The sequence below is a fragment of the Panthera tigris genome, chromosome A3 (assembly GCF_018350195.1).
Source record: "Panthera tigris isolate Pti1 chromosome A3, P.tigris_Pti1_mat1.1, whole genome shotgun sequence".
NCBI classification, from domain to species: Eukaryota; Metazoa; Chordata; class Mammalia; order Carnivora; family Felidae; genus Panthera; species Panthera tigris.
The window spans coordinates 119,256,901-119,284,400 of NC_056662.1; the positions used below are offsets into that span (position 1 = coordinate 119,256,901).

Below are 27,500 nucleotides of genomic sequence, written 5' to 3' on the forward strand. Positions count from 1 at the left end.
CTTTCATTTTGGTTGAGATTCCTCATTATCTGGCCAAAGACACTAGTTCTGAATAGCAGTTTTCATAGAAAGTTAAAATGGAGTTTAGTTGGACTATTGCTTCTATAGTGAATGCCTACAATTTCTTTTCTGCCACTCCCTTTGGAACGCACCTTGGTCAGATTTTCACATCCTGTTCGCTGCCAAACCAGTTCTTTCAAGGAGACCAGTGACTTCCTCAGTGTTAAATTCACTGATGAATTCTCAGGACTTATCTTAATTGATCTATCCGTGGCATTTGACATAGATGATCGCTCCCTTCTACTTGAAACGCTTTCTATACTTGCCTCCAGCTATTGTGCTCTTCTGCTTTTCCTCCTCTTCCTTCTTGGCCCCCTTTGCTAGTTATTCCATACCTCTTTGAACTCTAAATGTTAGTATGCCACAGGGAGCACTTCTCTTTTCTGTTTGGCCTCACTGTAGGTGATCCCATCCAGACTCACAGTTTTTAATACTGTCTACATACCAGTGACTTCTAACCTTATTTTTCCGGACCAGACCTTTTTTGCTGAGCTCTAACCTCATATATCTCCTCCTCAGTGGTATCTTCACTTGGATCTAATGCATACCTTAGTTAGATGTCCCAAGCTGAGTTCTGTATCTTCCCAACCAAACCTACTTCTCTCAGGGTCTTCACCGGCTCAGTTAATGGCGGTCTCATTCCTGTAGTTGCTCGGTCAGAAGTCTTGATGCTTATTTCGTCAAAAATGTCAGATTATTAGATCAGCTTTATCCAAAAACACTGTCAGAATCTGTCCAAGATCTTGCTATTTCTTACACCTCTACAGCTACTGCTACTTTGCTGGCCACTCTTGTCTCTCATATGGAACGTTGCAGGAAGCTTCTAATTAGCTGCTGCCTCCCCATTCTCTGACACTTTATCTTCCATAGTGCAGATGATCTTATTAAAATATAAGTTCTTTCATACCCTACCTCTGCTCAAAACCCACCAATAACTTCTCATATCAGAGTAAAAGCTGAAACCCTTATGATGGCCTTATATAACACTGCTACTTTTCAATCTGTCTTAGAAAGAAGCACTTTTGTTTTGTTTTGTTTTAATTTTTAGTTTGAAGTAGACAAATACTTTACAAAAGTATGATACAAAATGAGTTACTATGGGAGAGAATTCCACGCTGGTCATGGTGAAGTAACTGCTATAAGATTAGCTCTTCCACTATAAACGTCTAGAAAACTATTCTGAATATAACACTCTTTTCAGAAATTAGACAGTAAGTAGGGCAGGACTCTTCTCCAAGGGAAAGGAAGTAAATGAGGAGAGCCCTATGATTGCCCAGGCTTTCTGCTGGGAGGCATTTACCAAACTCCAGTGCCAGAGACAAGCAGAGTAAGCCTTATTTGCTGAGAATAAGAAGACAGAGATTGGAGTTTAGGGAGGCTATAATTTGCCAAGTAGAATACCGGAGGGGAGGAAGCATTTAGAGAAAGAGCTCCATAAATCTGCATACAGGTCTGTTAAGTCTTTGGCTGAAAACAAGCTGCTTGTGCATAGAATGAGATTTCACAGGACCACCAAAGAACAGCTACCTGGGAAAGAACAGCTCAACTCCCAGGGATTTGAAAGTAGAACAGCTACTCAAGCTCAGGCCGTTGTTTGGGTTCCAATCAACCAGAATAGAGACATCATGGAACACTTGGAGCACCCCGGAAAGGCCACACCTTATGAGCAGGGTGAAAATAGCCCTAGATAAAAATTACCATAGATCTGCACTAATGAAGCTTTAACACAGGCCTCAAAAGGACCAAACTGTCCACAGGTAAATTAACTGACTACTAAAGTCTTTAGAAGAAGACAACAAAATTCAGACATTCAACAACATACTACTCACAATTTCCATCATCCAGTAAAAATTTAGAAGACGTAGGAAGCAGCAGGAAGGTATGGCCTGTAACCAGAATTAAATTAGTCAATACAAACAGAGCCAGAAATAACAGGCATGATGCAGTGAGCAGACATGGACTTTAAAACACTCACAATAAATAGAAAAATGTAAAGGAAAATATTAACGTAATGAGAAAAATGAAAATAAAAAAGAACCAAGTGTAAACATATTGGAAGTTTCTGAATATATATTCTACTTCAATGACAAAGTTTTAAATTGAAAAATAGAACTTCTAGAGTTGAAAGGGATAGTACCTGAAATGAAAAATTCCATAGATGGACTTAACAGTAGATCAGAAATTGTAGACAAAAAAAGTCCACTGAACTTAAAGACACAGCAATACAAACTATCTAAAATGAAACACAGAAGGGGCACCTGGGTGGCTCAGTTGGTTAAGTATCTGACTTCGTCTCAGGTCATGATCTTATGGTTCATGAGTTCGAGCCCCACGTCGGGTGAGCTCAAGCCATGCTTCTCTCTCTCTGCCCCTTGCTCACTTGTGCTCACTCTTGCTCTCTCTAAAATAAATAAATAAATAAATAATAAATTGAATGAAACACAGAAAAGTGGCTGAAAAATTAACAGAGCTTCTCAAGACCTACGCAACAATGTCAAGCAGTTTAAAAGAGGGAGGAGGGAAAAATTATTCCAGGAAATTTTTTTTCCAAATTTCCAAATAAATTTTTGCAAATTAAATGAAAACCATAAACCCATAGATAAAGAAGTTCAGCAAATTGTAATCAGGATAAACAGAGAAAACCATACCAAAGTACATCACAATCAAATTGCTGAAAACCAATGATAAAAAGATATTTAAAGCAGCTAGAGGAAAACAAAATGTTATATACAAGGGAACAAAGATAAGGTTTGTTTTTTTAACTTTCTTTAAATATTTATTTTTGAGAGAGTGAGACAGAGTGCAAGTGGGGGAAGGGCAGAGAGAGAGGGAGACAGAATCTGAAGCAGGCTCCAGGCTCCGAGCTGTAAGCACAGAGCCCGAAGCGGGGCTCGAACCCACAAATGGTGAGATCATAACCTGAGCCGAAGTCGGACGCTCAGCCGGCTGAGCCACCCAGGTGCCCCCAAAGATAAGGTTTTGAAGTGATTTCTCAAAAACAATTCACGCTAACAGAAAATTGAATGGCATCTGAAAGTAGTGAGAGAACCTGTTTTTATTTCTTCTAAAATACATAGATTTCCTAGCTTTATCCACTGAAAAGTTCTAGAAGCAGTGATGATACTCCAGGAATAAAGAGCACCCTAGTACCCTGACTGTGGTCTCTAAATACTCTTTCCTAGTAACGGGAACCTGGAATCCTTGAAAGAATAGTTGATTCCAGATGTGGGGCAGGACATGCACAAGACAAGACTGGGACATCATACTATGCCAAGCAAGGAAGCTGATAATATCTAATGGATATATTAGATTAACACAGGAGCCTACTTATAGGGGGCTCCCACTGGCCAAAGACAGGATAATTTGAGCATCTAAAATATTATTATAATGGATTGAAGCAATCAGGTACATAAAAATCTATGAGATCATAATGATTAAAAAAAAAAACAAAACTCTTTGGTAATCATTGTAGGTTACTAGGGCCCTAACTCATTGTTCTGAAATTTGTTAAGTAATAAATGTCAACCATTTGTTTTACCTTTCTTGAATGAATGATATTTCATGATAAACAGAGAAAACTAATAAATGCAGAAAAGATGATAAAATTGGAAACTGGACATTTGCAACCCCACAAGAACTAATGAATCTAGGAAAGACTCATTAGTAAATGCTAAAGCCAGTAGGTGAAAAATTGGTGGGGAACTTTATACTAGAGAGATGTGACCAATAACTTCTGAATTCACTGATCAATGTTTATATTCCATTATGTGCCCCTATTTGATTTGTAAGTGCACCGTATTACCTATGACAGATTCTAGCCTCTTCTCAAAAATGAAACAAAAGCAAAAACATCAAATATCCAGATCCAGCCACAGGGAATAGAGAAACAAATTGAATGGCAACAAAGAAGCAATCAGTTAAATCCAGAATGTAGGATATGCTGTTTTCTTCACAAATGACATGAAAGAAACAAGGAAAAGGAAGATTAAAAACAAAAACATACAAACCAAATACAAAGTGTGTGAACCTTGCTGGGATCTTGATTTTAAATGTAAATGGATATTAAATTGGAAATTTTTAGATGGGCTGAATTAAAACTTTTTCTTAAATGTGTTTAGGTGTGATGATGGCATTATGGCTATATAAATTAAGTATTCCAAAATGAAATAATAAACTGGGATTTTCTCCAGCCACCCCTTTCAAGGCAAAAAGTTGAGGGATAGACTCAGCAAGTTGACAAAATGTTGATTTCTTTGAGGTTGGGTACGTGAAAAGTAGTCATTAGTTTATTTTGTGCATGTTTTAACATTTCTGGAGTAAAAAATTTTTAAAAACTCATGTGCAGGGTCCTACGGAACGTCTATAAAAGAGCCTCACTCAGAATGTATACAGTGTTGTTTTACAATGAGAAACAACTCTGACAAGTTTGGTTTAAGTATCAGTTTTATGGGAGAAAATAGAATGATGCTAAAGGCAGTATCCTTATAAAAATAAAAAGGTTTAACTGGTATCATGAGGTGACACTGAAAATCTTTTAATGTGTAGACAAAAGCTGTAAAAGCATTAGAGGGCGTTTAGTGATGTTAAATAGACCCAGGCTGCCTGTTTTCCTGCCAGAGGGCATTCCCTAAAATGGTGCGTCCATCCCAGAGCCCAGAACCTGGGTAAGACTGGTGGGCAAGGCTCCTTGGTGACCCCTCCTTGGTTTCTTCTGCTCAAAGGCTAAAGTGTCAGTCAACCAAGGCTGTTTCCTGAGGGACTGCTTTTGTCCAAAGGATTTGTGAAATGTATTCTCTATGGTCTAACACCATATTCCATTATGCATTGTGTTTTTTTATTTTCCTTATCATGATTTTTTTTTCTATTTTTCTTTGAAGTTTGCCCATTTTAATCCATGTTCATTTCTCGCTCTATATGTGTCTGTGTCGTGCTTGCTGTCTTTGCCTCCATTGTTCCTAGGTTACAGTATAGCCAGGATATACCCAGTCACTTGGCCGATGAGCATGCGCTGATAGCCTCCTATGTGGCCCGTCTGCAACACTGTGCACGGTCAGTGGTAGCGCAGCAGCAGCAGGCGGGTAGCCAAGGGCTGATCAGAGGGAGGGAGAGCTATGTTACCTGGGGTTGCCAGCTGGAAAAAGCTCTGCATGTGGGGTTTTTCTTGAGAAGCTACCAGCTATGTTTGGCAGAGCTTAAATAATTGCTAAAGCATTAACTTCTGAAAGAGAAGGAGCCTTGCCAAGCCCGGGCACTTACCTAAACATATAGTCAGAAATGCTCTTATGAAGTGGAGTTCGCTTCCTTCGGCCCACACGTAAAGGCTGAGCAAATCTCAGACAGATGTGCAGTCTCAAGATGCACATGCACAGAGTTACCTGATGCCACGTCTCACTGTTCATTCTTGTCTAAATAATGACCCCTTTCTGTCGACATTCAGGGCTTAAGGTTGATCAACCCATAGATGTCTCACTTTGTCTCGTCTAAGGTGCCATCACCCTAGAACGTCTTTACGTGCTACATCTTCATCTTTGTCTCCCAGATCCATCATTGATTAACTAAAACAGTAGTTTTCAGCAGTGATATTGGATCATTGTCACCCCAGGGCCTTTTCCAAAACATATATCCCTCCTCATATTGTATGTATTATAATAACTCCATGTACCCCTTTCTTTGACAACTGTGGTAGGGACTCACTGTTAATGTGAGAATATGCCTGGTTCCTCAGTGGGTTAGGATGGAAAAACATTTGATAACCGCTAACTCTAGCAAAGTTAACCCTTTAAAAGGATTAATACCAATCTAAGTGCTGTTACATTCAGGCAGACACAAAGCTACCTGTCCACTCTGTGCCCACACCTACCACCATTCTGCAAGGAGAATAGCAGGTAACGTTTAAATCATACAAAGCCATCCCTCCACTTCACCTAGCAGCAAATAAGAGTCACTATGCCAAACGGATTCTTAATTTTAGAGAGGAAGCCATAATTTATTAACTGAGCACATAAGAGAGCTGGAGCCTTGCATTTTGATCTTAGTTTTGCACAGAACCTGCGATGGCTTCATAGGAAGATCATTTGAGCTTGTTTTATTTCCTGCGATGACAAGAATAATTAATGTGAAATATATATCTTTGAAAAGGATTGTTTTTTATATTTCATACCATTTCCCGTAATTTTACCAGTGTGACTAAATAGCATTGATATGTTTAGGCATTTATCTCTAAAGTCTACTTCTTTACTTCCCAAGTATGTTTAATATAGGCCTATCCTATGGGAGGGGAGGGAAGGCCTGATAATTATGCATTGTATCACAAAGAGTGTCTCTTCATCCAACAGATGATTTCTGTACACTCTGTCTCAGCTCCTTGGATCTAGGAATAGAGGTGTCTCACCCCTGGCAGGACAGCTTACTTATTATCAATAAGGGCATTTGTGTAGGTGATTAAAGTTTCCATGGTGAAAATAGGAACAGAATGTTGGGCAGGGACTGCTACCTGGTATTTCAGCCCAAAGAGATTTATGGTGGGTCTAGCTTAGGTCCTCAAGCCTCCTCGCTTAGGGATTAGGCTTCCTGCGCAAGAACTGGTGGCTGGGAAGCCTGGGGGAACATGAGGATTGGGTGAGTACTGTATCTCTTCATGAACCTAGCTTCATGCTTCCTCAAAGAAGTCAGAAATTTCCTGGCTAATTCTGAAAATGAAAGTTAGCTCAAGCAGAAAAATAAGGAACCTTTCTAATTTTCCTCTTAATTTTCATTGACCTTAAAACCTCTGATCAGCATAAAGTTCTAGTTTCTGACTGGAAAGCATAGCCAAATAAAGCAACCGTGTCGTCCACACTTGTGTATAAATGACAAACAGAATTAACCTTCCTAGGGGGTGGAACATGATGGAGGAGAAAGGAGCTCTTTTGCACAGAGGGAAAAAATGAAGTGTTTGTTATATCCCTTGCCAAAACAAAGGGCAGACACTTTAAGTCCCATTTCTTAGGCTGCCACGCCCTCTATAATATTATCCACTTGTATTATTAAATGTTCATTTTTGTTGTTTATTCAGAAGATAAAGGTAGTTCTCTTATTTCTAACAAACATCTTTAAGGCACAAATATGACAGACAGTTCAGCCTTGACCTTGGGGCCTTGGCCCTAATGTATTAAAGCCAACTGATGCTAGCATGTTCTTATTACAAGATCATCTTTTCAGAGGATGATGAGACATGCTAGAGACTGATACTGGCATACCTGAAATTATCAAATATTCTAAAGTGGCACAGGCAGAAGACTTAAAGCACCTTAAAAAAAAAAAATCCATCCTAGAAGAAAGACCAAGTTAATCTTAAAGAATTAGCCACAGAGATTAGAAATATAGAAAGGTGAAAACATCTAGGAAAAATACATAAATAAGGTCAGACACATCTCTATAGATTTAACATCACCCTTCCCAGATTCCCCTCAGTAATTATTACAAGATAATGTAATGGATAAATGACAGTTGATGTAACATGCTAAATTAAAGGAGTGAATTATTTCATAATCCAATCTGAAGTTCATTGCATCACATATATACAGAGCTAGCTTCTTTCATCCAGGTGCAGCAGTATTTGATATCCCAACTAGGTAGGTCTTTCAGTTTTGGGGGTACCAGCACTCTTATGAAAGAGTAATGAAGTAAATTAATTTACTCGAAGATGAGGCTATAATGGTAAGAAGCTTGGTAAAAGAAGAAAAAGGAGCGTTGAAAGGGAAGGTTTGATACCATGGATTCTTCTCTGACTTTAGCATATGTTGGACATGCCCTTGCCTAGGCTTCTTACTTCTGTTCAGCCAGTGTTAAGTACTTTTCCTTAGCCCTGTTTTTCATGGTGCTTTACTTTTCTCTTGGTCTTTTTAAATTCAAGACCTATGTGTAAAAGTCACAAGTTCTTCCAAAACATTTGATTAGAAATCCCTCTTTCAGATTTTGCAGATGGTCTGTCTTTTCTCAGACCTTGAATTCAAAAAGAAGTGCCCCTTCTGATGGTGTAGGAGCAGGGAGATAAGTGTGGCGTCTGTGGCCTCATCATTTCTCTAAACCCCCTTTCTCTCAGAGGACCATTAGTATCTATGACCCAGGCTTCTGTTTCTTTTGCTACCATACTTGTTTACAAGCTTTCTCCCATCTGTTCTTTCTAAAAGAAAAACAAAGGTAGGGGATGTTTAATGCACACCTATTGAATTTTTGTCTCCTTGGTAGTGTCCTGGACAGTCCTAGCCGACTGGATGAGGAACACCGGCTTATAGCTCGCTATGCTGCCCGGCTGGCTGCAGAAGCAGGAAATGTGGTGAGTAAATGGAAGGTCCTAGCAGAGTAGCAGAAATTAGCATTATTTTAATATGCAAATGGTAGAGGGATGGTAAACTTGAAATTTAGGAGAATAGATATAGGTACCTCAGGAACAAAAGGAGAGGCATGGGTTTAGGGAAGGGATTACAGTGACCTTTAGTTTTATCTATAATATCCTCCTTAAAAAATGAGTCAAGAGAAGAAAATCAAAGAGCTAGAATTTGGTTCTTTAAAAAGATTGAATAGGGGCACCTGGGTGGCTCAGTCGGTTAAGCGTCTGACTTCGGTTCAGGTCATGATCTCACAGTTTGTGAGTTTGAGCCCCGCAAAAGGCTCTGGGCTGACAGCTCAGAGCCTGGAGACTGCTTCAGAGTCTGTGTCCTCCTCTCTCTCTGCCCCTCCCTCACTCATGCTCTGTCTCTCTCTCTCTCTCACAAAAATAAAAACATTAAAAAAGAGGATCAAATAAATTAATAACCCTTTAGAAATCCTGATGAAGAAAAAAGGAAAGAAAACACAAATTACCAATATCACAAATGAAAGAAGGGACATTGCTACAGATCCTACAGGTATTTTAAGGATGATAAGGAAATATTATAAGCAGTTTTTTGCCAATAAAGTTGGCAACCTAGATGAAATAGACAAATTCCATGAAAGACACAAGTTAGGGGTACCTGGCTGGCTCAGTTGGTAGAGCATGCAACTCTTGATCGTAGGGTTATGGGTACGAGCCTGATGTTGGGTGTAGACATTACTTAAAAATAAAATCTTAAACAAAAAGGTAAATTAACAAAACTGACATAAGAATAAATAGAAAATCTAAATAGTCCTAAATCTGTTAAAGTGATTGAATTCATAATTAACTTCACACAAAGAAAACTCTAAGCTTAGAGGGCTTAACTATTGAATACTATCATGTATTTAAGGAAGAAATAATAACAATCTGACATAAATTTTCAATAGAGGAAGAAGAAACACTTTCCAAGTTTTATCAGGCCACTCTAACCTGACACCAAGACAAAAAAGGCCATTACAAGAAAAGAATATCAATAACCAAATTCTCTCATGAACATGAAAAAATCTTTAACAAAATATTAAAAAATTGAATCTAGCAATATATAAAAAGGATAATACACCATGATCAAGTGAGATTTATCCTAGGAGTGCAGATTTAACTAATACATAAAAATCAGACAATGTAATTTGCCAAGTTAGCAGTTTAAAAAAGAAAATTATAAGATCATTTCAGTAAGTGCAGAAAAAGTATTTAACAAAATGCACTGCCCTTTCTCTTTTCTTTTCTTTTCTTTTCTTTTCTTTTCTTTTCTTTTCTTTTCTTTTCTTTAATCTCGGTAAAGATTATTGACATTGAGAATTTTTTTAAAAAAGGAAATAGTTCTATAAAATGCCAATTATTACGGACATTAAGAGTCATGAGTCATGAAAATATCTAAAGCCTTTCTCAACTTACTTATATTTTCATTCTTACTGCAGGTAGTGTGCTTGCTTTCATTTGTCCTATTTCCAAATAGAACAGGATTTTACTATTTTGGAAATTATTGAATAAGGCTTTGACCATTTTTTTTCTATTTTTCTATTGTTTATTCACTTTTTTCTATAATTTATTTATTTTCTATAATTTACATTCAGGTTAGTTAGCATATGGTGTAACAATGATTTCAGGAGTAGATTCCTTAAGCCCCTTACCCATTTAGCCCATCCCCCCTCCCACAACCCCTCCAGCAACCCTCTATTCTCTATATTTAAGACTCTCTTATGTTTTGTCCCCTTCCCTATTTTTATATTATTTTTGCTTCCCTTCCCTTATATTCATCTGTTTTGTATCTTAAAGTCCTCATATGAGTGAAGTCATATGATTATTTGTTTTTCTCTGACTGACTGATTTCGCTTAGCATAATACCCTCTAGTTCCATCCATGTAGTTGCAAATTGCACTGCCCATTTTCAGTATACTAGTAGTAGAAGAAACTTCTTAAATCTGCTAAAGAACACCTACAAGAAAATCTACAGCTAATATAATGAAAGGTTACATTTTGGACTATTTCTCCTACCTAATATTGAGAACAAGACAAAGGTGTCCACTTTCACCACCTCTATTCACAATTGCCCTGGAGATCTTAGCCAGTACAATATGGAAGAAAAGGGTGTGAATATTGGAAAGGAAGAAGTAAAGCTGTTATTATTTACAGATGACATGATGGTGTAGAGACTGTCCTAAGGAATCTACAAAAACACTGCTAAGACAGATACATGACTTTATAGCAGTGCTGCAAGATACAAAGTCAGTGTACCAAAATTGATTGTATTTCTATCTACCAGCAGTGAATAATTAGAAAACTAAATTTAGGAAAAACACCATTTACTATAACACTTAAAAACATCAAATACTTATGGATAAATTTCACGAAAGATGTTAAGCAATAAAATATTGCTGAGAGAAATTAAAGAAAACCTAAATAAGTGGAGAGGTATGCCATAAAATATTCAGATTTAATATTGTTAAGATGGCAAAATTTTCCAAATTAATCTACAGATTCAATACCAGTCAGAACCTCAGTAGACTTTTTATGGAAATTGGCCAACTGATTTTAAAACATATTTGGAAACCAGAAGACTTAGAAGAACCAAAAGTCTTTAAAAAGAACAAAGTTGGTGGACTTAACCCTACTTGACATCAAGACTTACTATACAGCCACAGTAATCAAGAAAGTGTGGTATTGGCAAAAAGATAGACAAATGAGGCATCCATAAGATAAGCTCATATGTATAAGGTCAAATGACTTTTTTTGACAAGGCACAAAAGACATTTTGGGAAAGGAAAATCTTTCTAACAAGTGCTTCTGGAACAGCTGTATATCTATATGAAATAAAGAATCTCAAACCATCCATAGAAACCAACTTGAAACGTGTCATAAATTTAAACCTAAAAGCTAGAACCATAAAGCTACTAAAAGAAGGCTTAGAGAAATATCTTCATGACCTTGGAGCAGGCAAAGAATTCTTAGAGGGATCATGAACCATTAAAAAAAAAATTTGATAAATTGGACCTTTTTGAAAATAAAATCTTTTGCTCATCAAAAGATACTATCAAAAAAATAGACAAACCAAAACCTGGAAGAAAATATCTGCAACACATGTCTGATAAAGGGCATACTATGTAAAGAATTCCTGCACCTCAATAATAAGACAACTCCCAGTTTTTAAATGGGCTCAAGACTTGTCCAGACCCTTCACTTCACAGAAGAAGTTATGCAGATGAGCAATAAGCACATAAGAAGGTGCTTAATATCATTAATCATCTGGAAAATGGCAATTAAAACCATATTGACCCACCAGAATGGCTAAAATGAAGAAGATTGACAACATCAAATGTTGGAGAGGATGTGGCACAAACAGAATTCTCGTACATCAGACACCAAAAGTGCGTACTGTTTGATTCCACGTATATGAAATTCTAGAATAGGTAAAATTGATTTATAGTGATGGAAATCACATCATGTACTGTTTCTGGGAACGAGGATATTGAAGAGAGATAAAGAAAATTTCTAGATTGATGGAAATGTTCTGCATTTTAATAGAGGTGTGGGTTACAAGTTATATGCACTTGTCAAAACTGATTGGATGGCGTATTTAAGATATGAGCATTGTATCTCAGTTAAAAGAAAAAGGAACCAAGAATGGTGAATATGGAAGAGTTTGTATTGAAAAATGGCCAGGGATTTGCCATATGTTTACTATAAATTTGAAGTAATTTATAATAAAATGTTCCCTTTTTTCTTTCGTTTCAACCCTTTCCTTGAAGAGTTATATGCATATTAATATCCATTTCCCCTTCCTTCTGCACACATATTCATCGTATTCATTTGGCAACTATTTATTACTTATTTTATTTACTATGATGAACAAATGATTCCTGCCCTCAGGGAACTAACAGTCTAGTGAGAGGGACAAACATTAAACAAATAATCACACTACTAACGGAACTACAAACAATTAGGTGCAGTGGAGGGAAAATAGAAGGAGCTATGAAAATGTATAGCAGGTCCCTGCTTTATACTGTATGGCTTCTGTGAGAAAGTGTTACTTGTGTTGAGATCTGAAAATAAGTAGAAGAGAATTCAGTTTCCTAGGAGCTAAAAAGAACTGAAACCCAAAGCAGCCCATGGGCTGCTGTTGCTCCCACTCCAGCCCTGTGCTTGGATTTTAATTGTCTTGAGGTACAGTGGGCAAAGCCTTGTGCATATGCAAAGTGGAGAGTTGGAAATGAAGCTTTCACATTAAGCTAGGCCCCCAGAAGCACAACCTGGTGAAAGTATGATACAGAAGACATCCATCTGCTGGCACAAAAATAGAATCGGAAAGCTTACGGGTCTCCTCCTGTAGGAGCAGAAGAAGAGGTCTCCCCTAGGAATTCACAACCTTAGTCCTGTCTGTGTTCGTGTTGGGTGCATTTACATAACTTCATAGTTTGAGAAACACCCAGGTGAAATTTTAACATGAAATTAATCCTCTGGCATGGAAGAGAAGCAAAATATAAATCCTCTCCTAAGGTTAACGTTCACAGTTGAGGCCAAGCAGACATGAACTCCTGAGCATCTCTGTAAAGGAAGGAATCCAACTAGACATGAGAATCCCAACTAGACATGAACTCCTGAGCATCTCTGTAAAGTTAGACCCTCAGTGACTTTAGATATTAGAATTATTGGCTATAGAATAGCTGTTTAAAATTTCTTCAGACCTGAAAGAAGGAATTAAAAACGTAACAAAAGACTAAGAAGACCAGAGATGAAAACAAACCAAATAGAATATAAACATTTTTAAAAACCAAAGTTGTTGAAATGTAAAACTCAGTGGATGAGTTAAAGGTCAGATCAGACACAGCTGCACAGAGAATTAGTCTGCTAGAAAACATATGCAAGAAAGTTTCCCAGATGCAACACAGAAAGATGAAAAGATTGAAACAAGGTTTTCAGACTTACAAGATAACCAACAGCCATCTGATTGGAATCCCCCTCCCCCACTCCCCCACCACTAAAAAAAGGAAAATAAAATTATTTTCTATTAGGTGAGAAAATATTTAAAGAATTAGTGGCTGGGGTGCCTGGGTGGCTCAGTTGGTTAAGCGTCCGACTTCAGCTCAGGTCATGGTCTCGCGGTTCGTGAGTTCGAGCCCCACGTCAGGCCCTGTGCTGACAGCTCAGAGCCTGGAGCCTGTTTCAGATTCTGTGTCTCCCTCTCTCTGACCCTCCCCCGTTCATGCTCTGTCTCTCTCTGTCTCAAAAATCAATAAACGTTAAAAAAAAATTAAAAAAAAAAATTAATGGCTGAAAATTTTCCAAAATTGATTCATGACATGAATCCTCAGATTGAAACATAACAATGAGTTCCAAACTTGATAAATAATTTCGCACCTAGATGTATCCTAGTGAAACTACAGAATACAAAGACAAGGTACTCAAAAAGCAACCAGAAAAGATAGATACCTGCAAAGAATTGATAGATTTCTCAACGCCAACAATTCAACAGTTTTTTTATAAACAAAAAAAACCCGCTTTCTTTAAAAATAACACTTCCAATTATATCCACTGCTGCTGATGTTTATGTTGAAACTTTTAAGAATTTTCTTTGTGAAAAAAGACAGTTGAATATCATTAATGTACTGAAAGTAACTAACCCTGTCAAAGGAAAAGGGGAAAGACTTTCTGGTAAGCATTGAGAAAGGCCCCAGTGAGATTCATGCTGAAAGAATAACACTGATAGCTAACATTTATTGACAGTTTACTATGTGCCAGTCATTATTCAAAGTGCTTTGCATATATTAGCTCATTCATTCTGCAAAACAATCTCATGAGAAAACTAAGCCTCAGAAAGGTAAGGAAACTACTCAAGGTGACAGTTGGTCAGTGGCAAGCTGGGACTGGGGTACTAGTCAATCAACTCCTGAGATTTAGCTACAGAAGGTTGTAGTTCGGGAAGAGCATTAAATCTGGAAGAAAGAGCAAGACAAAAGGAAGAAGGATCTGAGGCTGAAACAACAGACTGTGTGAGCATTAACCAGGTAAGGAACACCCAGTGTGTGCCAGGGGGATGTTTCAACCTAGGTAAAGGCTCTGAGGTTGGAGGTTTCAGCACCGAAAAGATGTCTGTGAGGCTGGAGGCCAGAGAACAATACTTGGAGTGAAATTAGGCTGGACAGGCAGGCCAGATCTCTCAGGACCGTCTTCTACAAACACAGTATACTAATTTTAGAAATGTGTGCCAATTTATGTTTACTTCTTCATAGAGAAATAGTGCTTCCAGTGGAGAGTCTGGCTTTGTTTCTCCCCCGAAAAGTAATTTATTCCTTTAGATTTGTTTAGGCTTCGACATCTTTTCCTTGAGTATCTAGTATTAGGTCATATATCTGACTCCCAACATTACAACTCTAAAGGTTAGTGAAATGGAACAGAATGGAGGACAGGTGGGGAGAAGTCTGAGGAAAAGAAAAGTTCCATTTAATTAGTTAAACCTTACATGTGTCCTCAGTCACAACCATTTAAGTTATTTTAGAAATTAATTAAATTTGTTGAGATAGCATTGTGGTTGAATGTTTAAAATTAAGTATATTTAATGCCATCATGTAGTCTTGTTGACTTTACATAGTACTTTAAAAATACTGTAAATAAAAGCTCCAAAGCCACTTGACCCTGAAAAGGAGGTCACGTTCTCCTTTCCTGCAAACAAGATAAGTCTGTTTACACCTGATAGTTTCTGATGCCACTTCTCTAATTCGTGTGAAAATGATAATTGTTAGAATGGTCTTGAGTGGAAATACTGATAAGGTCCCTTTCATCTTCAGTTTATTTTCCAGTGTGTGGTTATCTTCTAAATATTGGGCCTCTCAGGAAGGATTCTTCTTGACTAGATTTCTGTTAAACAGAGGACTACTAATCTGCTAATCTCTTGCCGATACAAGTGCTTTGCATAAAATGGGTGTAGTGCTCGAAAGAATTTATTTATAGCCTGCCAGATAGGCTTTGTATTGACGTTTTACTTTTTTTTTTTTTTTTTAACCTTCTTTCACAAAAAAAGACCATTAAATCACTTAAGCAGCCAGCATGGCACCCTGTGGAGTACCTCAGTGTCAGAGCCATCCCTTCTCTTTTAGTTGACAACACGGCCACTGGAAACCTCTTCAGGCTGACCCTTGAACAAAGAAATTCTAGGTTGTTTAGATGAGCCAGGAGAGTTCATTTGTTTTCCTGGAGTGCCTAAATTCCTTTAAAAAAAACAAAAAAACAAAAAACTACAGTGTGTGGTAAATCATAGTAATAAGAGCAAATTCTTAAAATTTCATCACAAACATCAGCAACACTAGATGTAATCAGAGGAGAGTTTTTTGTTTCTTTATTTTTTAAGTTTTTTTCTTTATGAAAAATGTGAAATTCCTTATGGAAGACTTGGAAGAAATGTGAAAGGAAGGGGAAACATTTTGTTGTCATCCCACCCAACATGTTTTCAAGAAGCTTTTTTTTTCAGATAGCCCAGCCTTCACAGCCTTATCATCACATCGACTGCTCCAGGCATGCACCATTCCAGAAATATCCTTATGGCTTCTTGCAAGTAAAGATCAACAGTATCCATGTGGTGTTTTGCACACATTTAATGACTCAAAGCCCCTGTAGAATAGTAATTAATTGTCAAACGTGGGTACATGCTATAATCGTGTGAAGCATTTAAAACGTAGAGATCCTTGGCTTTGCTTCCAACCTACTGAATCAGAATCTCTGTGTTTAGAGCCCATTGATTTTTTTTTTTTTATTTAAAAAGGAAAAACAGAACTTTTTGTAAACAAAAATGTATAGCTAGCTAGGGAACCACTGCCCTAAAAATCATTGGGTTTTTGAGAGGATTAGTAATCCACAGTCTTCTAGTTAGTCTAAGTGAGATTGGGGTGATGGGAGGGTGCCGCTGGAGTATGAAGAAAGCATAGCTGATATGAGGCACATCTCTCTGAAACTCCTCCTGCCAAGCTCATACAGATGGGAAGCCGCCAGCCCGTTTTTAGGAGGCTTCAGAAATGCATGCTACCAGATTGCAGTTTGCTGACTGCATTGGCTTTCCTTGGTTTTTAAAAATTTGCCCAGGTTTACACAGAGGGATCTTGTTTTTACCCTGTATTTTTCAGATGTATTTCCATCTCATTAAAGATGATGGAGCTCTCTGAGATTACCTAAATCTAAGAGAATGCTAAGTGGTCCTCTTCACATCTCTTTCTGTAAATATTCCCATTTTACAGCTGAGAAAATAAAGGTGTAGGAAAATAAAATAAGTCAAGGTCTGCATAGTGAGTAAACAGCAAAATTTAGGATTCCTCACTAGCCTCTCTACTTCCATTCTTATCCCACTACAGTAATAAACTTTATTATAGAATACTTTTAGATTTACAGAGAAATTACCAAGCTACCACAGACTTATATAACCCATGCTGTTTTTCCTCTTATTAACATCTTAACATTAGCATGGCATGCTTATTGCAATTAATGAGCCAATATTGCTGCATTATTATTATTACCTAAAGCTCATACTTTATTCAGATTATTAGTTTTTGTTTCTTTTTTTAAACACTTACTCATCTTTGAGAGACAGCATGAGCGGGGAAGGCGCAGAGAGAGGGAGATACAGAATCTGAAGCAGGCCCCAGGTCTGAGCTGTCAGCACAGAGCCCGACGCGGGGCTCAAAACGAACCACGAGATCATGACCTGAGCCGAAGTCAGACGCTCAACCGACTGAGCCTCCCAGGCACCCCAGATTTTGTTAGTTTTTATCCAATGTCCCTTTTCTCTTTCAGAATTCCATCAGGATAGCACATTACATTTAACTGTCATGTCTGTTAGGCTCCCCTTGGCTGTGACAGTTTCTCTAACTTTCCTTGTTTTTGATGACCTTAACAGTTTTGACGAGTACTAGTCAAATGCATTGTAGAATGTCCCTTATTTGGGATTAGTCTGATGTTTTTCTCATGATTAGACTCAAATTATGGCTTAGGAGGAGGAGGAGGAGAAAGAGGAGGTAAGTGCTGTTTTTCTTCCATTGTACCTGGGGTACATAGCGTCAACATCATTTATCTATCACTGTTGATGTTGACCTTGATCACCTGGCTGAGGTAGTGTTGTTTGTCAGGTTTCTCCAACATAAAGTTACTCTTCCCCTCTGCCTCCCCACTGTCTCTTTGGAAAGAAGTCTCTGCGGACAGCCCACACTAAAGGAGTGAGTGTTAAGCTCCACCTCCTCGAAGGCTGAGTATGTACCTACAGTATTTGGAATTGATTCTGTATTTCCTTGTTTAGAGCCCTACAGTGGCTTCATACTACATTCAGAATGAAATGGAAACTCTTCTCCAAGGCTAAAAGGCCCTTGGCGATCAGGGTCCCGGGGTCATCTCCTAGAGTCAGCCACCATTTTCACCAAAGCCCACTTCCACTCCATCAGTGCTGACCTAAACACACCCAGATGAAGCAGCTGCAGGCCTTGCTTGGCCTTTACCTAGCACACCCGTCCCTCAGATCATCACCCGGTTAGCTTCCCCGCTTCACTGAGTCTCAGAGAGCCTTTTCAGAACCACCTTATTCAAAAAGAGTCTTCTGTCTCAGTTCACTCTGTTTTATGACCCTGTATTTCTTCATTGCATCTATCACTACTGATGGTATGTACTGTCTTTGGTTCCTTATCTTTCTCTCCCAGCATAATGTAAGCTACCTGAAGGTAGGGCTGTATCTTATTCACTAATGCATCCTAGTTCCTAGCACATAGTAGGTGCTCAGGAAATATTTGTTGACTAAATGAATAAACTTGTTAATTTTTGAAAGAAATCATCTTTAGGTCTCTTGTGGTTAAAGTATTCCATGTCTTTGTGAACTAATAATTCCCTTTCTGTCTTGTTCCCTTCAGTATCCTAGAGGCATTTTAGGAAGAGAGACCTGGCTTTTTTTTTTTTTTTTTTTTTTTTCTTTTAAGGAGCACTGTGAAGTTTAAGATAGTAAATAAATACAGTCCCAAGTTTCTCTGTTATTTAACGTAACTTGACTGTGTTTCACATTTGATTGGGGGAAATCAGCCGTCATCAACACTTACCACTGGGAGCTCTCCTTGTTGTCATCTCCAGGTGGAGAGGCTCTGAGCTCCAGCTGGAACTGCTGCCTCAGGATAGAAGTCTTTGACCCGCACTTCTTTGTACTCGAGTAACAATACTTCTTGGTGCCTAAGAATCTCTCCTGGTTAGGAACTGCTGATAATAACTCTTGATTCCTGTGTTAACCTCTTCTTTGAAAGAAGCCTCAGCCTTGCAGTAACTCAAAACTGAAAAGATTCTTTAGAAATCGCCAATGAAATACTATGAGGTTTTTGTTTGTTTGCCATGATGAAGCCAATTCCTTTTGAGAGTCCGTTTCCTCATCCAAATTTTCCCCAATCTCACACTAATAAGGAGCCATTCACTTCAACTCCAGTTTTCAAGAACTGGAAATCTGTTATTCACAGCAGATTTAGTCTCAGGCAAGCCACTTTTGTGAGGCTCAGCCCTGGCTCTCACAAGAGTCTGAAAAGAATATAGAAAATTTGTTCAGTTGGCTGTTGGTCCACTCTAGAGAAAGAAACATCACCTTTTTTCCTTCTTTTAAGAAAAAAAATATTTGGTAAAAAAGCCTCCCACCCACATTTGCTGTGCTGTTTTGCCCCTGTTTATTTAGGAAATGCCACATGAAAAGAACTATTTATTGCATCTTTAAGCTCTAGACAGGAAACAAGGTTTCTGCTTCACGGTAGGTCATGTTTTGGGCAGAACCAAGAATGTGCAGTGTGAAACATAGCCATCTCAGAGCCTTCATTTTGGGCTTCCGTTCTGGTTAATCAAAAAAAGGGAAACGTCATCTATTTATCCATTTTCCTAGTTTGTGTTGATTGGCTTTCATATTCTTAAAGGAGGCAACAAGGGTCAGAAATGTCAGTGGATATGCAAATCATAACCACAAATGATTTCGCCAGAGAAGATATGCAAATGGCCAGTAAGCACATGAAAGCATGCTCAATATATTAGTCATAAGGAAAATGCAAGTTGAATCCACAATGAGATACCACTTCACACCCACCAGGATGACTATGATCAAAAAGATGTACAATTACAAGTGTTGACAAGGATATGGAAAAAATGGAACCCTCATACATTGCCAATGGGAATGTAAACTGGTGTAGCCACTTGGAAAAGCAGTTGCTGTATAACCCAGCAATTCCACTCCTAGATATATACCCAAGATAAATGAAAACCTATGAGTATACAACACGTGTCCACAAATGCTCATAATGACATTACTCAAAACAGCCAAAAAGTGGGAAGAACCCAAATGCCCATCAGCTGTTGAATAGATAAACAAAATGTAGTATATCCACGTAACAGAATATTATTCAGCTACAAAAAGAAAGTATTGCTACATGCTACAACACAGAGGAACCCTGAAAACATTTTGCGGAGTGAAAGAAGCCAGACATAAAAGATCATGATTCCATTTATATGAAATATCCAGAGTAGGCAAATCCATAGAAATAGAAAGTAGGTTAGCAGTTCTCAGGGTGTGAGTGTAGGGGGAATAGGGAATGACTGCTAATGGGTACGGGGGGGGGGGGGTTTGAGGTGATGAAATATTCTGGAATTAATGGTGATAATCTCACAAGCTTGTAAATATACTTAAGTCCACTGAATTGTACACTTTAAAAGGGTGGATTTCATGGTATGTAAATCATATCTCAAAAAACCCACAGTTAAATATTTCACATGAACTAGAATGGTTAAAACAACAAAAGAAAAAAGACAATGACAAATGTTGGCCAGGATGCGGAGAATTCAGAACCCTCATTCATTGTTGGTGGGATTCTAAAATGATACAGCTACTTTGGAAAACAGTTTCATAGTACCTAAAATATTAAATACAGGGGGCGCCTGGGTGGCTCAATCGGTTGAGCGTCCGACTTCACCTCAGGTCATGATCTTGCGGTTTGTGAGTTTGAGCCCCACTTCGGGCTCTGCTGACAGCTCAGAGCCTGGAGCCTGCTTTGGATTCTGTGTCACCTCCTCTCCCTGCCCCTCCCATGCTCATGCTCTGTCTCTCAATAATAAATAAACATTAAAAAAAATTTTTTTAAATATTAAATACAGGGGCACTTGGGTGGCTCAGTCAGTTAAGCGTCTGACTTGGGCTCAGGTCATGATCTCACATTTTGTGGGTTCGAGCCCCACATCAGGTTCTGTGCTGACATCTTGGAGCCCAAAACCTGCTTCGGATTCTGTGTCTCCCCTCTCTCTGACTCTCTCCCACTGGCACTCTGTCTCTCTCTCTCTCTCTCAAAAATGAATAAACATTAAAAAAAATTTTTTTTTAATTTTTTTTTTTAACGTTTATTTATTTTTGAGACAGAGAGAGACAGAGCATGAACGGGGGAGGGTCAGAGAGAGGGAGACACAGAATCTGAAACAGGCTCCAGGCTCTGAGCTGTCAGCACAGAGCCCGACGCGGGGCTCGAACTCACAGACTGCGAGATCATGACCTGAGCCGAAGTTGGCTGCTTAACCGACTGAGCCACCCAGGTGCCCCTAAAAAAATTTTTTTTGGATATTAAATACAGAATTATCAGATAACTCAGGAATTTCACTCCCAAGCATTTACTCAAGAGAAATAAAAACATATCAACACAATGACTTGTAAATGATCATTTTTAGCAACTTCATTTGTAACAGTCAAAAGCTGGCAACAGTGGAATACTATTCAGCAATAAGGTGGAAGGAGCTCCTGATTCATCGAACAACAATGACAAACCTCAGGAACATCATGCTTAGTGGAAGCCAGAAACTAAAGACTACATGTTGTATGATTCCATATATATGAAGTTTCTAGAAAAGGCAAAACTGCAGACAGAGAGCACGTCAGTGGTTGCCTGTGGTTGGGGATGAGAGTGGCAATTGACTGCAAGCCAGCATGAGGGATTTTTTGTGGTGATGGGAAATGTTCTAAAACTGGACTGTGGTGGTTGGTTGCACAACTGTTTAAATTTACTAAGTCTCATTGAATGGTATACTTAAAATGGGTGGATTTTATGGTATGTAAATTGTACCTCCAAAATCTGTTTTATTTTTTAATGTTTATTTTTGAGAGTGAGAGAGAGAGAGACAGAAACAGAGCATGAGTGGGGGAGAGGCAGAGAGAGAGGGAGACACGGAATCCAAAGCAGGCTCCAGGCTCTGAGCTGTCAGCACAGAGCCCGACGTGGGGCTCGAACTCACGATCTGTGAAATCATGACCTGAGCCGAAGTTGGATACTTAACCGACTGAGCCTCAGGTGCCCCAAAAATCTGTTTTAAAAAATCAGTAGTCTAAGTTTCTGGAATATTTTAATTACACACACACACACACACACACACACACACAGAAAAAAAAAAAACCAAAAAACCCTTTGCTTTCTTCTCACTGTAGACCCGTCCTCCTACTGACTTGAGCTTTAACTTTGATGCCAACAAACAACAAAGACAGCTTATTGCAGAACTGGAAAACAAAAACAGGTAAGAATGTAGAGGCCAAGCCAGTTTCTAAAGCCCAAGACTGTCATGTGAGTATCTGATTCTCCTTTTCCTTGCAGACTAGTTGTATTTTGACCATGAAGGAGGATCCCACCTTAGTGAATATAGGCCAGACCAACTCATGGGAATGCCCCTACTCTGATTTGGAGATCTCTGCATGCTGTACATTCTGGTAGCCCAAAGCCCTGTTCCTGTGCCCTCATGGATTCTTTTTCCCGTGCCTTCTCCCACCTACCAGCTCCCCTCTCATGATTCCCTTTTCCACCCCACCCCTCTTTCACTTTATCTGGTCATCTTATCCTGGCCCACTGTGCTGTATGTGACTGTCTGCTCTCTCCCCACAAAGCCATTTAAAGTCACAGACACCAGACAGCACACCAGTATGCCCTGAATAGTAGAAACCGGGACAAGGAGATTAGATGTAAAGTAACAGGTTTTGGAAGAAGAAATGGCAGCTCTTATCACTCGGGGGCTCAAGAGGAAGAAGGGAGATGGGGGGAGTTAGCATGGGACCCACATTCAGAGATTGCAGGGAGTTCGTTTTTCCTTTCCCTAGAAAGAAAGAAAGTCTTCTAGTGGCTGTTTTCCTTTAGTGGAGATTTTTCAAATTCTTGAGAAGAGTGTTTATATGACTTTCTCTACCACAAAAGATTGTTTCATTGAGTAAATATGAAGTGTGGAAATGTCAAGAAGGTGGCTATTCCACATCTTGGTCATTTGGAAGCAGTCAGAACAAGATTGGTAGAGGCTGTTCTAGAATAAAAAGACCTGAGAGGAAAGAGCTGTGAAGCGCTGTGCAGCCAACTTTCTTTCATCTGGCCTCTCCAGGGAGATCTTGCAAGAGATTCAGCGTCTCCGTCTGGAGCATGAGCAGGCTTCCCAGCCCACCCCCGAGAAGGCCCAGCAGAACCCCACGTTGCTGGCTGAGCTGCGGCTGCTGAGGTAAGTAGGGATACTGCACCACTGTCTGCAAAGGATGGTCTGCGGTAGGAATTTACGTGTCGGGAAACAAAACGAGTAGGATAGAATCTGTTTCTCAATACAACTAGTCCTGTTAGAGCAAACAGTTAAAACATTCCAGTCATTCTGTTACTGCTTCAGGTGTTTGGATTCTGAGAACTTCAGCCATCATGGCAGAACTAGGTCAACACCAGTGTCCAGCTCCACGACAGGCAGAGCAGTGTTTACACTTTTATGATTGCTTTAAGAAGACTGTGCTCCGATCCGTCTTCTTATTTTGTTAGTCTGACTTTGAAGACCCTTGGCAGGAATAATGCTCCTCTGTCCCATGAGTATATTCTCCCGGTGCTTCACAGTCAGAGCAGGACTCTGTTGAAGGGGAAGGGTGCTTGTTACACAGGCACATCTCTGAGATGCAAAACCACGTGGGAATCCCTTGCACCACCGCTGTGGAACCTTCCCACTTCAACATAGATATAAACGGCCTCAGGGCCCGGAGACTCAGGGCTCGGGACCCGAATGCGGGCAGAGAGCTGCTTCAGCCCCCACTGAGATGCTATTTTGGAGCGAATGAAGAAGTCTGCCAGAAGAGCTTAACATGAGAGTGATCTGATCAAAGTTATTAGGCTCTTATTTCCTATCAGTCTTAAAAAGATGTGTGTGTACTCTTTGGTAAATGCAGACATTTTTTGGACGCTAAGTTAGTGGCTGGCTTCTCACCAGACCTCTAGATGTCCAAAGAGTATCCTTTCTGTGTAGGTTGTAACATTTGACATTGCACAGTTGATTTTTAATGTGCCATCATCTGGGGTTCTGCATAGCCGAATATCCTTTTGTAATTCTTCCTTTGGCTTAGGTCATGTAGCTTCTCAACCATCATTTCTTCTCCTAGAGAATGGAGATGATTGTTTTTCTATAACTGTCTTTCTTTCTAGATTTATATCATCAATAAATAAGTCATAAAGAATTTAAACTGTGCAGATGAAAATCATTAGAGATACAGAGATTCCCATTCTTCTGAAAATTCACTTTAGTTCCTAAATTTAATTGGGCTTGAGGATTTGGTTCCTAGGCCCTCCGTTGCATGTCTGGGATGTTAGCAGCTTGGTGCTACTCTCCGAAGTCTGGGAGAGCATGTGCAGCTGACTCAGTCCCAGTGTTAACTCTGAACTCTCGGCGTAAGATACAACTGTTCCCTTTTCCTCACCACGGCCCAGGCACAAGTAACTGTTTTATATCTAGCAAAGCAAAAAATGATTATACTCCAATCTTAACTGTTGCTGGAAGTGGGATCGCTAAAAGTCCTTAATTCAGCCGGAAGTGTCTGGAAAATGTCACTGATTTAGTAGGCAGAGGGCTGAGCCCAGGGATGTCATGTAGGCAGCAAGAAGCAAGAATTTACCCTAAATCTGAGGAGGGTCTAAATCTTGAAAAGTCCGGAAGTGTTTAATCTGAAAAGCAGCTTCTGTTATCACTAAAGAAAGAGAGACTATTTAGTAAGCGTGCAGGATCAATTGCTTATGCACACAGACAAAACATATTGGCTCTCCACTTCACACTATATACAGAACACACTACCAGATGGATTAAACATGGAGACAAAACTTTAAAACTTCTAGAAGAAAATGTGAGAGAATTTCTTTAGGATTTTGGAATAGAAAATAGTTTCTCAGAATCACTTACCGTGAAAGAAGTTGGTAAATTCATCTATATTCATATTGAGAACTTTTGTTTATCAAAAGACACATAAAGGGCAAGATTCATTTCTACGTATCTGACATCCTTCTGGTTTTGATCAATATATACGAATCCAGGAACTGCCAGGTACCCAGCTAGTGTAATAAAACGAGATAGAGAATTTCATTCTTGGGATTAGTGGTTATGAATTCTGTCTTTCCCCCATGATTGTTATTTTTAATTTTAATTTTTTTTTAAGTTTTTTAATTTATTTTTGAGACAGAGAGAGACAGAGCATGAACGGGGGAGGGTCGCAGAGAGAGGGAGACACAGAATCTGAAACAGGCTCCAGGCTCTGAGCTGTCAGCACAGAGCCCGATGCGGGGCTCGAACTCACGAACTGTGAGATCATGACCTGAGCCAAAGTCGGACGCTTAACCAACTGAGCCACCCAGGCGCCCCATGACTGTTATTTTTAGATGGTATATTCATTTCAATAATATATATGACAAATGTGTAAGATATGAAGCATAAAGATAAAATGAATACCCATGAACCCACACCTTTGTCATGTGTTGTTAAAACCATGTCGTGTGTGTAAGTGCCCCCAAGCCCATTTCCTTGCTTCCACGTTCCCCACAGAGCTCTCCTCTATCCAGAATTTGGTTTATCATTGTCTTGCTTTTTAAACAGTATCTATCATCAAATATATGTGTATTCCCACATAATAAAGTGTTTAGTTTTGCTTTTTGTTTTTTGCGCTTTATAGAAATGTTGTTATATGCATAGAGTGGAACCTTTCCCCCCTTCAGTACTACGCTTTAGGGTCCTTCCATGTTGTTGCTGTAGCTACATATAGTTCCTTCATTTTCACCACATAGTGTAATTATTTGGTTGTGCATAGCACAGGGAAAGAGTACCGCATCCAGTCTTGGAAGTTCAGAGAAGAAAGGCTCTCTAGAAAATCGAATGAGTCGGTTTTTCTTTATTGAATTTATACCTGTGCTGGAAATTTAGGGAGTATGAAGACTAGAAAACAATGATTCCATCTTACAAATTTGTGATCTAGTTTTGGAAATAAACATAAAATAATTTTCTGGTCAGTTAACTAATATTATATAGTGTTAATAAATAGTATGGGCATTATGCTATAAGAAATCTAAGTATGAAAATATATAGAGAGGCTAGAAGCAATTAGACCCATGGAGGTGGTGGAAGTTGAGCTAGACCATGGAAGGTAGGGTTGATTTGGATGGAGTCTGGGACAAAACATTTCAGATTAGAAGTGGAGTTGGGGTTCAGCATGATCCCCCAAAGAAGTATGATACATTTCAGAGAAGGGAAAGAGTCTTAGAACTAAGAATTTGTTTCAGGCATCCATTGAATTAATCTTTAGAGTGCCAGTGATAGGAGATAAAATTAGTTGAGGAATTGAGACCAGATTCTGGAGAGCCTTAAGTGATAGGTGAGTGGAAATCCTTGGAGGATTTCAAACAATGATGGTGTTAACTTCACTAGATGTTAATTGAGTACATACTGGATGTGATATTCTCTTAAGCATTCAGTACATGCAAAGATGAGTAAGACTCATCCCCTAACCTCAAGGATTTTGCATCATGGTAGGTATGACAGCAACGCAAGGTAAAGTAAATTAGGTGCCACAGGAGCACCAGTTGTTGTAGTGATTGATTAAGCAGGATCTGATACCTGCTGAAGTAATTAGGAGTAGCTTCCCGGGAAGAGTGACATTTGGGTGGGACACTAAGGAGTGAATAATATTTGGAAGAAGTTGGGGAATTGCTGGGATTCGTAAAATGATAGGATCTGTTTAAGGAAAAGTGAACCATCAGCTGGACCTCCAGACGTGGAAGGGAATAGAAGGTGAGGCACTAAGGATAGGCATGCAGGTGGGGTCTGGAGCAGCACTCTGATAGAAATAGAATGTGGGCCACACATGTAATTAAAAACTTTTCTAACAACCACAGTGAAAAACTAAAAGGAAATAGGTGCCATTAATTTTATCTTTCATACCCATGGTCTTATTTGATCCTCCAGATATTGCCATAGTTGTTTGTATGTAATTAGTCCCATTTTAGTGAAGAGAAATTGAGGCTCTTACAGGTTAAGTGACTTGTCCAAGGTTGCAATATTTAGTAAATGGTGGGCCTCAAGCCTCTTGATTTCTATTCCACTTCACCATAACAGATGAAATCAGGATTAATCAGGCTAAGAGACCATTGCACGTGTGAGGTAAGGCGTGCTTGGATAAAGTGAGAGACGGGAGAGAAAGACACATACATTTCTAGGAAAGAGTCATCTAAGTCGGATGACTGAATATAGGGTATAAGCAGGAAAGTATCGAAGAGGACAGAGGTTTTCAGCCATGACAGCTAGAAGAAATGAGGAAAGAGAACCATTTGCGGACTAAAGTCTTAAGTTCGGTTTTGGACTTATTGAGCTAGAACTGACGCGAAACCTGGCCTCGGAGAAAAGTGAATTCTCTCAGACACAGAGCCACCCTGATGTCAGTCTCACTCTTGAGGCTGGCGTCTGGTGCTGGAAGCATCAGCTACTGAACCCTGTTTCCCCTGAGCAGTTTTCATACGTTTTCTCCACTATCAATTTAAGTTCGGACTCGTTTCATGTATCTTTCTAAAATTGACTTCCTGAGGAATTTTTAAAATCACTTTAACAATGATATTAATCATGCTTTGTTCTGTATATGGCCATGTGCATTTTCCAAAGCATTTTTACATACTATTCTCACAACAGGAAAGTGAGCAAAACAGATATTATCACCACTTTCTACATAAGGTATCAGAAGTTCAGTAACTTGCTCAGCATCACAGACCCCAGTAAA

The 27,500-nt window shown here is 39.1% G+C and overlaps 1 protein-coding gene across 7 annotated transcripts in view; it reads left to right on the forward strand.

Moving 5' to 3' along the window:
* Positions 1-27,500, forward strand: part of DTNB (dystrobrevin beta) — a 239,718-nt gene that overhangs the window by 174,249 nt on the left and 37,969 nt on the right. For 6 of the 7 annotated variants that reach the window (XM_042982350.1, XM_042982349.1, XM_042982351.1 and 3 more), the window contains exons 11-14: positions 5,020-5,109; positions 8,290-8,377; positions 21,900-21,985; positions 22,832-22,945. In XM_042982350.1, the coding sequence (XP_042838284.1) occupies positions 5,020-5,109; positions 8,290-8,377; positions 21,900-21,985; positions 22,832-22,945 (378 nt within the window). The remainder of the gene's footprint in view (positions 1-5,019; positions 5,110-8,289; positions 8,378-21,899; positions 21,986-22,831; positions 22,946-27,500) is intronic. The other variant, XM_042982354.1, reaches the window with a different exon arrangement.